At 41.3% G+C, this 12,918-nt stretch overlaps 1 protein-coding gene across 2 annotated transcripts; it reads left to right on the top strand.

Annotated features, from left to right (window-relative positions):
• Positions 1 to 574: 574 nt before the first annotated feature.
• Positions 575 to 11,283, top strand: CCT8 (chaperonin containing TCP1 subunit 8). Of its 2 annotated transcripts, XM_040055833.1 has the most exons (16): positions 575 to 692; positions 2,373 to 2,463; positions 3,074 to 3,153; positions 4,332 to 4,481; positions 4,750 to 4,930; positions 5,639 to 5,700; positions 6,361 to 6,498; positions 6,950 to 7,128; positions 7,244 to 7,310; positions 7,387 to 7,474; positions 7,582 to 7,697; positions 8,942 to 9,013; positions 9,182 to 9,346; positions 9,742 to 9,861; positions 10,296 to 10,394; positions 11,049 to 11,283. In XM_040055833.1, the coding sequence occupies exons 1-15, from the start codon at positions 633 to 635 to the stop codon at positions 10,386 to 10,388; spliced, it is 1,662 nt and encodes a 553-aa protein (XP_039911767.1). In that variant the 5' UTR covers positions 575 to 632; the 3' UTR covers positions 10,389 to 10,394; positions 11,049 to 11,283. The 2 variants fall into 2 exon arrangements, with proteins under 2 accessions (XP_039911767.1, XP_039911768.1); XM_040055834.1 differs by lacking the exon at positions 10,296 to 10,394.
• Positions 11,284 to 12,918: the final 1,635 nt, after the last annotated feature.

Genomic DNA, 12,918 nt, shown 5'->3' with positions numbered 1-12,918 from the left:
TTTAGGTCATATATCACAGCTTCAAACTGAAAGCAAGCAGGTTTAGATTGGATATTGAGAAGAAATTCTTCCCTGTGGGGGTGGTGAGGTCCTGGCACAGGTTGTCCGAAACTGTGGCTGCCCCATCTCCGAAGTGTTTAAGGCCAGTTTGGAACGGGGCTTGGAACTATTACAGTCTAGTGCAAGTTGTCCCTGCCCATGAGAGGGGTTGAAACTGGATGAGCCTTAAGGTCCTTTTCGACTCAAACCACTCTGTGGTTCTATGACACTTAGTTTTCCATTTGGACAAACACGTACTAAGCGAAACGCTTCGCTAGAGTCTGCTCAGTTTTATGACGAGCGCGTATCACGGGCGGCCACGAACACTCTGCACTGTTCCTGGAACTTCCATCGCAAAGCCCTGGGGGCACGGTCGGCCAAACTGCACGGGTCTGAAAAGGCTCCAAGGCCGCGCACCCCGCAGCGAAGCCGGCCAGGCCGCAGCGGGGCGAGCGGCGGGCAGCGCGCGGCCCGAGGGGCGGCACGAGCGCGGCGCGGCCCCGGCTCCCCCGCCCCGCGCCTGCGCGGCCCCGCGCTCCCGCCGTGCCCCGCGCGCTCCCGCCGCCGCAGCCCCGGCACGCAGTGGAGCGGAGATGGCGCTGCACGTCCCCAAGGCCCCGGGCTTCGCCCAGATGCTCAAAGAAGGGGCGAAGGTGAGACCGCCTTCGGACGGACGCGCGGATAGATGCATGGATGGGTGCAGGAGGAGCCTTAGGGTGGCGGCGTGGGGAAAGCCCCGCAAGGCCGGCGGGGCCGGGCGGCACCACGTGTCCCGCGGGGCGGGGGCCCGGGGGGTTCGCGCACTGCCCCGCTCCCGGCCCGGGGCCCCTCCGCCGCCTTTGCGCGGCGGGGATCGGTGCCTGCCTGGCTCCCCGGGGCGGCGCCCGGCGCACGCGGCCTTCCAGAAATCTCTGCGGGGCCGGGATCCCGCTCCCCGCCCTTCCCCCGGGCCGGGCCCTGCCGCTTCTTCAGCGTTCAGCCGGGCCCTGTAGTTGAAGCTGTTCGGAAGTGTCCGGGTCATTCTGCTTGACTCTTTCTGACACCTTTGTCAGCGATATAGAACAGTGTAAGGTTTTCTGTGTATTTCCTTTCCATTAAATGAGGTTTCATTGTATTTAACGCTAACATAAAGATTTCGGTAGAGTTGAAGGACTGTGCCTTAATAAAGGAGGAGCTTTCTTTGAAAAGTGGACAGAAAGCAAGCAGGTGTGTGTCTTTCTTTATTCATAGAATCAACAGAAGAGTTTGGATTGTACAGGACAATAAAGATCATTTAGCTCCAAGCCCCATCCAGCCTGGTCTTGGACACTTCCAGGGTTGTGCATCCACACTTTTTCTGGGAAATCTGTGCCAGAGCCTCAGCAGCCTCCCAGGGAAGGGTTTCTTCCCCTAGCATTTAATCTAAACCTACTGTTTTTCAATGTGAACCCATTCCCCCTTGTCCAAAGTCCTGTTGTCCAAGAAATAGGGAAAATAGGATGAATTTCTGTTTGCTGCTACTTAGTAGAAGAGTGGAAGTAGCAGCTCTGAAAGCCCTCTCTGTTTCTCTTTAGAATCCTCCTAGGAGCCAAATAATGGCATATGTTCAGGGCAGGGGTAGAACAGGGAAGCTGAGTGGCCTCAGTGTTAGAAAATTTAAGGCCAAAACAACAAGAGTTTGTCTTCTGCAAAACAATGAGGCAGCTGGTAATCTAAGCTGTTTGGTTTGTATTTAGAGAGTAAACACTATTACTGCTTTTCTCCCTTCTCTTATGGGCTGCGCAGTACTCTTTATCCTGCTTTTTCTTTCTTAAGGTCCTTTTTGGGGATCCCATCTCGTCTTAAGGTTTTCAAACTGAAGCCAGGCTGTTCACCTTCTCAAGCACAGATATTTTACTTAATCATTCTGATTCTGTATTTTCAAACTGTACATGTTTTAGAACTGATTTAAATGATTTTTGTAGCATACAAAGGTGTGAGTAAAGAAGCACGTAGAGAAACCCTTGCCCCTCTCCAATTGGGTGTCAGTTGTCTTTTGTTTCTCTTTGGCACGTCACAAAACTTTTTTGGAAGACCGATGGGATGCAAACTGTATTGCAAGTCAAGTCACTGTTCAGATTTTCTGTTTGGAAGCTTTTTGTGCCTGTTGAGCTGCCTAGTTGAGAAGGTGTACACAGTATTTCTCACTGTCTTTGGGTAAGGTTTGGTGTCCGTTTAAGCTGTAAATGAAATGCCAAATGTATATTAATAACCTTTGAGGGTCTCAGTAGATTGATGCTGCTTTGCTGAAAAATTACTAGTTCATAACTTTCTTTTGGTTAGCCTGATTCTGATCAGTCGTTTTTTCTCTTTAGCATTATTCAGGACTAGAAGAAGCTGTCTATAGAAACATCCAGGCATGCAAAGAACTAGCTCAAACCACCCGTACAGCATATGGACCAAACGGTAAATAAATCCCAAAATTATTGCTGGATTTTTGAGACAAATGCTATGTTTGGAGGCTAAACATACCTTGACAAAGAAGCAGCTGTTTGTTTCTGGGGGAATCACATTGGGCTTGCTCTAAAGCTGCAAATATGTGACTGTTCCTTTGTGACTGTAGAAATCAGATTTTGTTTTGACAGCTCTTGAGTTATGCTCAGTGTTTGCTTTTGCCAGGTTTTTATAGCAGTTACTGTGTTCTCTTTGAAACACAGTATAAAATACATGAAAAAGCATAAAAATAAAAGGAAACACGATGACATGGTAGGTAGTCATAGTAAACATAATCTTGTTCAGTCAGATATATGGAAACAAAAGATTCTCCTGTATCATCTAATTAAATATTGTGCTGGTATTTCTGAACGTAAAACTGCTTACTCAGAAATTACTGTTTTCTCCTTAAGGTCTCACATTTCAAGTGTTACTTCACAGAAATGTTTTGAAGTTCTTAAAGTATAATCAGAGCTAACATTTTAATGTGCGAGATACACCTAAAAGTTAGGAAACTGTCTGTGTACAAAATACTGTTTGCATAATGAATTGTTTTTATAAATTGTTTTGTTTCCCCGTTTAGGAATGAACAAAATGGTTATCAACCATCTGGAAAAGCTTTTTGTTACAAATGATGCTGCTACTATCCTGAGAGAGCTAGAGGTAAGTTTCCTTGCTTCAGATGGTGTCAGCTGTGAACCAGTGTTTCTGCTCATGGGCTGTTATGGTTCTGACTGTCAGTCAGGAAATGTCACTCTGGCAGATGATTTATGTATGTCACTTTTGGAAGTTTTTTTGGTTTTTTTCACTGAATTTGAGGTCCACAGTGAAGAGTGTAATTATTTCGTGAAGCAGCACTAATAGTTGTAGATGCTTAATAATTCCCTACTTTCCCCAAAAACCAGTAGGGATAAAAGAGGATATGTCTAGAAATGCAGTGGTTTGGAAAAGTCTGCATGACTTTAGCTGTTGGGTTAATCTCCCATTGTTGTTGCTTGCCATGTTCTCCTGACTGCTTAGAATCCATGAATTGAATTTAAGAACCTGAGGCTATAGCAGTATACTTCTGTAAATACTGTAAAAGCATGAAAAGGCTGGCCTCTGCTAATTCTTCTTCTGACTTCTAATTGATATCCTTGACACAACATGAGTGATATTTTACTGAATTATGTACTTAGAGATAGAAATAATGGAAGTATGAAGTATTTCCTGGATGCATTGTGTTGGTGTTCAGTATGAGTAGAATAACTGTAGAAGTCTCAGTTCTGTTTTTAAAAAATATAATCTGCGTACTAGTGACTTAATCTGATATGTTTTGCGTGTTACTTTCTGGTATAAAATGTCAGGTATAAATATTCAGCAATATAATATTTTATTGCATTTATTTAAAAGAAAATGAAGCAGTGCAATCTTTAAGGAGAACCTTTCCACACACCCCTCAAAATCAAACTGCTATTTAGATACGTACTTTGTATGTTACACATGAATTCAGTTTGAAGATCTGTACTCCAAACTGTTTTTCTGTTGCAGAACTCAGTTGTTAAGCCACTGCACCCTGTAAAAGTAGCTCAGAACGAATGTCAGGGATGCCTAATGCATCTGGTAGTGGCAATGTTCAGTTCTCTGATTTCTGTGTTCTTTGAATATATGTTTGTGCTTTTTCTTACTAGGGAGGTTAGCCAGTTAAGGTTATCTCTGCTGCTTTCTTTTCCAATTTTGTGCACTTCTAATATCTCTAGGTACAATCTGAAATAAGAGAGCTTAGAAAGATGTGTAGAAAAGCCTGAAGCTGCAATCTCAGGTGGGGTGTTAGTCACCAAGATGTGTAACTTCTTTTAAAGGTCCAGCATCCTGCTGCAAAAATGCTTGTGATGGCTTCACACATGCAAGAACAAGAAGTTGGAGATGGAACAAACTTTGTCCTTGTTTTTGCTGGAGTTCTTCTGGAGTTAGCAGAAGACCTTCTGAGGATGGGGTTGTCTGTCTCGGAGGCAAGTTATATTCTCATTACAGTAGAAACAGCTTGAATTGAGATTGCCACTGATCAGTATTCTTGAGTCATAATGCTGTGAATCTCTGCTTTCTTCTCACCTGATTTTTTAGATAAAAATGTTTGAAGGGGAACCATGTGTTCTGTTGCTTGTGATTGTTTGCTTCCCTTGTAAATTTTTGCATCTGTTAATGTTTTATGGCTATTTGAAAAGCAGATTAAAGCAATATGAAGTGTTGTAGTGAGTATATTTACTGTTTGCTGCGCAGGTGATTGAAGGATATGAAAAGGCTTGCAAGAAAGCCCTAGAAATTCTTCCAGACTTGGTGTGCTCTTCTGCAAAGAACCTTCGAGATGTTGAAGAAGTGGCATCTTTGTTGCACACATCAGTCATGAGCAAACAATATGGCAATGAACAGTTCTTGGCAAAGCTTATAGCTCAGGCCTGTGGTAAGTGGGCAGGAATAGGTGTGGGCACCCAGCTACAAAGCTGAGTAGGTTTGCTTATGGTCCTTAACATCTTCAGGTCAGATAGGAAGTATGGTTAGTTTAGCAGGTTGGATTGGGTGGAACACTTTACCTCTGAAATGAGGGTAATCTTCCTCATGTTGAACTCTGCATTGGCATTGTAGGTCAGAAAAGGTTTGCCTTTCCTACTAGGCATTTCTAGAAATAGCTTTCAAGTCCTTTTAGTGCAGAAACCCATCTTTCTCCCTCTTTTTATATCATTAGGAGGACATACTGTACTTCACATAAGCTGTTATTAGTTGCAGCTGCAGAACAATGGAAGACTGTAGTTCTGTTGAGTTGTTCTCCCTTTAGATTTCTGGGATAAACCCTTCATTTTTAGTTCCAGTGATTTCTCTAAATACTCTGGGTCAGACCTATCTCTTGACTCTACCTGTATGAGTGCATATTTGAACTTAATTAACTGAGCAGCCTGAATAAATGTTTATTTCTGATTATTACTTTGTAAAAACAAAATTTCTGTTTCTCTTTATGCCAGTTATTAGAAGGTTGTAATTATTTTGAATTTAGGCAGATATTGAAAACATTGAAATTTAGTAGTTCAGAAAAATTCCAGGCATTATTTATGGTGTCATTGATCTACTTCATTGATTAGGCAAGACGTCATTAATTTATTTATTTTTCCCCCAGTTTCTATTCTTCCTGATTCTGGTCATTTCAACGTTGATAATATCAGAGTGTGTAAAATTGTGGTAAGTTTGAAGTAGCTGGCTTTACTGTAATTATTAAGGTAAACAGTGTAATGAGGGTTAATCTTTAAACTTCCAGAGAGTATTTTCTAATTTTGTTGTGGCATGTGTACTAAGTTTTGAAAATTAGACTTTACTTCTTTTGTTTAATGCCCAGTAACAGCATTCAGAAACAAAAATCATTAATATTGAAAGTAATCTAAAATGTGAACCTGTTAGACAATGTTTGTTGTTGCTGAATAAGCTGAAGTTTTACCCTTGGGGTGTTACATCCGAATGACTATGGTCTGCTTTTCAGGCAGAGTAGTGCAGCTTTCTGACAATAAATGGTCAGTAATACGATGTTCCCCCATCCATAGAATCAAAGAACAGTTTGGGTTGGGTTGGAATGTGTCTTAAAGATCACCCAGTTCCAGCCCCCTACCATGGGCAGGGACCTTCCACTAGCCCACGCTGCTCCAAGCTCTGTACAACCAGGCCTTGAACACTTCCAAGGGTGTGGCAGCCACAGTTTCTCTGGGCAGCCTCACCACCCTCACAGGGAAGATTTTTTTTCCTGATACTTCATCTAAACTTAATTTCTTTCAGTGGGAAACCATTCTCCCTTGTCCCATCACTACTTGCCCTTGTAAAAAGTCTCAGAGTTCATTTATTTCCTTTCAGGGTGCTGGTATTTCTGCTTCCTCAGTACTGCATGGCATGGTTTTTAAAAAAGAAACTGAAGGAGATGTTACTTCTGTCAAAGATGCAAAAATAGCTGTGTATTCCTGCCCTTTTGATGGTATGATAACTGAAACTAAGGTATGTTAAAGCTCAAAATAAGTTACATCTCTATTTATGCATATGTACTCTTATTTTTAGACTTAGCTATAAATATTCTCGACACTTGGTGATTGAGATATTTTGGTAAATATTGATTTTACCAGTTCAGAAAAGTTAATAGGGAAGTTCTGAACCTTGATTGCTTCACAGGGTTTTCTGAGATAGGGGAAATTGTGTTGGTTTTGTTTGGTTATTTGAGCCAAACTACTTGAATTTCTGAACCTCAAGATTGTCTAGAATTGCCTGGTGAATTCTTTTTTTTTTTTTTTTTTTTTTCCCCTCTTGTTTTACCCTGTTGCCTGGGGAGGGTGTCAGTATTACAAAATCGGATGACTTGAGGTTTATAGATAGGTGGGGAGACAAAATGGTTTGTCAGAAACTTGTAGGCGTACGGTTTGATGCTAAATTGTAACTGTATATGTTTTACTAGGGCACCGTCCTAATAAAGAATGCTGAAGAACTGATGAATTTCAGCAAAGGAGAAGAAAATCTGATGGATTTGCAAGTCAAAGCTATTGCTGATAGTGGTGCAAACGTAGTAGTAACAGGTGGCAAAGTGGCAGATATGGCTCTTCATTATGCCAACAAGTACAATCTTATGTTAGTCAGGTAAGTACTAGGAGATCATTAAAACATTTGGACTACCAGAGTTATGAAATGCACTTGCCAAGTTAAGAGAATACACCTGGATGTGTTAACGTTGTTATGGAAACTTGTTTTCAAGGTTAAACTCCAAATGGGACCTGAGAAGACTGTGCAAAACTGTTGGTGCAACAGCCCTACCCAGACTGGTATGTATGTCCCAAATGAGGTGCAGGAGGCTGAGAACTGGTCAGTTCAGTTCTTAACTCGTGTTTTTCTTTCTAGACTCCCCCTACTCTTGAAGAAATGGGTCACTGCAATAGCGTGTATTTATCAGAGGTCGGGGATACACAGGTTGTGGTGTTTAAGCATGGTATGTATGTTCTGTAGAACTGCTGACACTGCTGTTCTAAAGTGTGTTTGTATGTGTTTTGGATATAAGATTAATGAATTAATTCAGTAATGCATGTCTCTGAACAGAAAATGAGGATGGTGCCATTTCTACTATCCTCATTCGTGGATCTACAGACAATCTGATGGATGACATAGAGAGAGCAGTGGATGATGGTGTCAATACTTTCAAAGTACTCACAAGGGTAGGTAATGAGAACACTTAAGTTATCAAAAGTGAGAAGTGAATCAGTTTGAGGCCAGGCTTGAGCCTGCTCTGTGCCCATTTGCTACAAAGGCTGTAGATATTAATCTGCTTAGGTACCCTCTGGAGCTGGGGAGATGGCTGTGTAGTACTGAGCTGTGGAGGGCTGTGTAGAGAAGATGGCTGTTGTGAGCATAGGGTATGTAAAAGGTGGTGCTCAACATGGACTACACTCAGTTTTCCAGTAGTGAGTGAGTTCTTGAAGGTCAATTACCTTTACCACTTTTTAAAGACAGTCAGCTCTTTCTTGACTTACTTCCTAAATGTTTTGTAATGTTCCTTGGAAAGCAGGCACAGAAGAAAAGCTATAGATAGCTTTGTCACTTGGGATCAGGAGAAACTGATTGGTTGCAGACTCAATTTCTAGTTCATTGGTGATAATTCATGCTTCCTCCACATAATACAGGTAGGTTTCTATGGATGGAAGAACTTGGTTTTACAGAGGATTTTTTTTTTTTGTGAGCAGTTTATGTAGTCTTAAATATTATTTCATTTTTCTTTTTTTTATACAAAAGGAAATATTCCTGTATTTACTTAGAAAACGGCATGCAAAAATTGTTAAAACTGTTAAAATCTTAATCTCCTCTACATACCAAGACATGGACGTTGATTTTGAGTACAGAAATGCTGTGCATTTCTGATTCTGTCCAGGAGTTGTCCTGTTTTAAGATTTATGATGATTACTTTGTGGCTTAAGAGACCACAGTTAATAGGTAAATTTTGGTTTACCAAAGGATATACAAAATGCTTAATTTAAAATGAAAGAAAACCCAACACCTTGTAATACCTGTTGACATATTAAACTTAGTGTACAGTAGATTGGTTTCCTGTATGATATTTCCCGCCAAAATAATAGAAAAGATGAGAAAATCTGGGAATGCTGTTACATTAACCAGGAGTTGAATTTTTTTAAAAAAGCCAAAAAATCCCAGACACAAACCCACTGCATTATTATTTTGGTTTTTACAAAAGAAGCTGTTTTTCTTCAAAGACATTGGAATGAATGACTAAATTCTGGTGGATTTCCCTCATAATGCATGTTTGTTCTGAAGTGGATTCTTAATAAGTCTGTGTGGAATAAAATTCTATTGCATTCTTGATAGACTAGAAAAATAAAAAGTAAATTAAAAAAAAGAAGTCATGGATGCTTTAAGCAAAATGTGTTTTGGTGTGGTCTTTCCACAGGATAAACGTCTTCTTCCTGGTGGTGGTGCGACAGAGATTGAATTAGCCAAGCAGATCACATCTTACGGAGAGGTACAGCAAACAGGCTCCTTGGCTTTTCATCTTCACACATGTGTCTTACAAAGAATACAAATATTATTTCATACCAGCATATATATGTGTGTAGTAACAAGTGGGGGGGAAATGCCTCCCTATCTTACAGTTTTTGAAATGCTGACATGATTTTCAACTTCATTTTAGACTTGTCCTGGGCTTGACCAATATGCCATCAAGAAGTTTGCTGAGGCATTTGAAGCCATTCCTCGAGCACTGGCAGAAAACTCTGGAGTAAAGGCTAATGAGGTCATCTCCAAACTTTATGCCATGCATCAGGAAGGGAATAAAAATGTTGGATTTGATATTGAGGTAAACAGTCTCATGTTGCTTGTTGCCCTGCAGTGCAGGGTTATACTTAATAGTACTTTTGTCAGTATGAAGTATTTATAGATTATTTTAAGTTGTTTGAAGCTCTGTGCTGCACAGTCTAGAATAATAATTTTTTGAATTGAAATCCTTAAATGTTCTTTTTATCAGCAAGCAGTTCAGTTCAGTATAGTATAATGGCCTTATGTCAGAGGTGGAGGGGGATATTGAAATAATGTGACAGGTAGTAGGTCTTCAGTAATTACTGACTTTTTGTTCCTGCTAATGGATAAGGAATTAAGATTTTCTGAAGGGAGAAGATAAGATTAGAAAAGTGATACCACCTTTCTAGGTGAAAGTCTGAAAAGTTTTGAATAATATTTTTCCCCATCTGACAGGCCGAAGCTGCTGCAGTGAAGGACATGTTGGAAGCTGGTGTGTTAGACACGTATCTTGGAAAATTCTGGGGTATCAAGCTAGCTACAAATGCAGCAGTAACTGTCCTAAGGGTTGATCAGGTAAGCTTACATGTCATTTGGGTGCTGAATTAAAACCTGGCAGAACCCTCATGCAAATAGGTGGAATCTCCTGGAAATGCAAGGTGTAAACATAATGCTACTTGAGAATGTCATTTGTTAAATCCTGAAAGTCATCAGTTCAAGAGCTTGTAATCCGGAATGTGTCTGCTTCTATAGCAGTACTATTAATGTTTGTTGGGTTTGCAATATTTTTTTAAACATTTTGTTGATACTTTGAAGATATTTGAAATTTGTATGCAGAGAGTTATCATAACTTCTGTAGAAACAAGCTTTAATAGAAGAAATCTTCTCTCACGTATTTTTACACGAAAATCCTATTTTTAGCAAAAACAGAAGTTACAGTCTTGATGATAATCTCTTTATTATTTTGTGAAACTTCAGCAAAAATGAATTTGCATGTAAAATTTCTGTAGATTATTATGGCAAAAACAGCAGGCGGTCCAAAAGCCCCTAAGCAACAAGGACATTGGGATAAGGATGACTGGAAAGATGAACCTGAAAACTAGTGTGCAGTAAGCTCTGTTTCTCTAGCAGAGAGGTATCTGTGTGAGTGCATGCATGAGTTCATTGACAAGCACATGGCAGACTGTATGCTCCTTGAGAACACGTAACACTGCTGTCTTCTGCTGTGTGCCAGTTGCTACACCCTGTATTTGTGCCTTTGCAAATGGATTCTGCTCCTAAATCCGAATTTTCGTGAAAGGGATAAGTGCAGGTTCAGATTTACCTTACTTGTCCGTGTAGCCAGCGCAGAGGAGGAGCTTTAACATGGTAGGACTGATGGACTTCGTGGTTTTCAAGTGTGATACTTAGAGACAATAATTGAGAACAATAGCTTTGATAATCCTCCTTTCTGTAGTGTACACTTCTGTAGTCTGCTACAGACTATTAACCTATTTAAGCACTCACTTTCTGTAGACTAACTGAAGTCTTTGCATGCAAAAATGAGGTAGAAATACATTTTTTTATTGTACCAGGGCTCAGCCTCTACCATTCTCAAGAAAAAAACCAGTTGTTAATATCTCAGTTAGATGGATATTCACTGGCTTGGGTTCAGAGTAGGGAAACTGCATGAAGTGAATGCTAGCAGTCAGCATCATGTGGCAGTAGAAGGGTACGAGCCTGATTTTAACATTAACTTTTTCTGCTTCTCTATTCTTTTTAAGATCATTATGGCAAAACCAGCTGGTGGCCCAAAACCTCCATCAGGAAAGAAAGACTGGGATGAAGACCAAAACGACTGAACAATTTAACTGTATTTCTTAAGTGAGATGATTTTGTGAGTTTTTAACGTCCCAGTTGGAGCCTGTCACAATGTTTTACTCTTGCCTTTAAATTATGAAGAGTGTCCAATGGAGTGCAGAATGTCAAACACCTCAATAAATGTACTCACTGTTAAAATGTTGGTTTATTTCATTTGGAGCTAGCATGACATGGTCATTCCCAATCTGCAGGGTATGAATGACAGTGTGGGCGTGATGGGCTGACCCTTGGCTGGCTGCCTGACACTCTCTCCTGGTGCAGAAAGAGGCAGAACTTCTTCAGAGGGGCTGAGTTAAAGGGGGAGATCACATACCAATTACTGTTGCGGGCACAAGAGACTCAATCTGCAGGGAGCTTTATGATTCACAATTGTTGTGGCTCTTTGTGCTCTTATTTGTGCTCCTTGGCCAGTACTGAATGTAAACAGTCAAATGAATGTTGAAATAATTGTTGATAATGTTGAAAAAGCTCTCATTTTAACTCCTGAGCCTCCATTTGGAGCACTGTGTACAGATGTGGTGCCCCAAACATAAGACAGAAAACTGTTAGAGTGAGTCCAGAGGAGGGTCACCAAGTTGGTAAGGGGACTGAGCACCTGCCCAAAGGAGAGGGGCAGAGAAAATCAGGGCTGTTCAGTCTGGAGGAGGTTGTGGAGACCTCACAGCACCTTCCAGTGTCTGAAGGGGCTACAGGGAAGTTGGAGAGGGATTCTGCATCAGGGAATATAGTGACAGGACAAACGGGAATGCCTTCAAACTGAAATAGGGGAAAATGTAGGGTCGATACACAGAAGAAATTCTCCCCTGTGAGAGGGGTGAGGTCCTGGCACGGGACCTTGCCCAGAGAAGCTGTCGCTGTCCTATGCCTGGAAGTGTTCAAGGCCAGGTTGGATGGGTCTTGGGAGCACCCTGGTCTAGTGGGAGGTGTCCCTTCCCATGGCAGGGGTTGGAACTGGATGAACTTTAAGGTCCTTTCTCACACAAACCAATTTATGATTCTATGATTCATTTTTTTTACATGCATCTCTCACCTCACCCTTTTAAATCCCCATGTTCTCAAAAGGGCATCCTGACAGCAGTGAACTGCATCACATTCTAATGACCTTAAAAATAAATGCTGAGCAGCACTAGCCAGTATGATGCAGAGTGCTGGAATCTTTCAACTGAAGCCCCCTGTTAAGATTAATCTTGGGAAGTAAACAGCTTATGTGTCTCCAAGTAGCTTGAAAGAAGAACTGCACTTGAAATCCAAGCCACTTCAATATCTAATCCTTTTTACTACTCATGCCAGTGCTACTCTTATCTCATAACCAGAAGGGAGTGGAAGGCTAAATCAAGTCTGGAACTATCTTATGCCTAAATAAGGCTGCTAAGTACAACAGCTCTAGTAATGGTGGCTTTATAGTCAGTTGTTGGTGAGGTTGAAAAATACACTCAGCAAGTTTTCAGAAGGATTGGCATACTGCTGTAGTCAGCTGCACGAGGGCCACTGCTGGCGGCTCTAAGGCTTACAAGAACAGGATGCCCATTTTCTTAGTAAGGCTGTTGTGAAAAATGCACTGCATGTAAGCAGCTGCTGCTCTAGCATGGCAGAGCCAAGATTTTATTCACATGAAAGCCAGCATGAAGCTAGTGGAGAAGAGAACGTCAAAGTTACAAGTCAGCGCAGGACTACAGGTCTTAGGCCTGCTGTGCAGAAAGGCTACGTGGGACTGCCTGGAGTGAGAGTGAGCCAAGCACTCAGCCTTGCCAAAGCACCAGCAAAAGAATTCCT

The sequence above is a fragment of the Hirundo rustica genome, chromosome 2 (genome assembly GCF_015227805.2).
Source record: "Hirundo rustica isolate bHirRus1 chromosome 2, bHirRus1.pri.v3, whole genome shotgun sequence".
Lineage (NCBI taxonomy): Eukaryota > Metazoa > Chordata > Aves > Passeriformes > Hirundinidae > Hirundo > Hirundo rustica.
The sequence above is the reverse complement of the archived record's forward strand: the minus strand, read 5'-3'. Positions and strand labels throughout refer to the sequence as shown.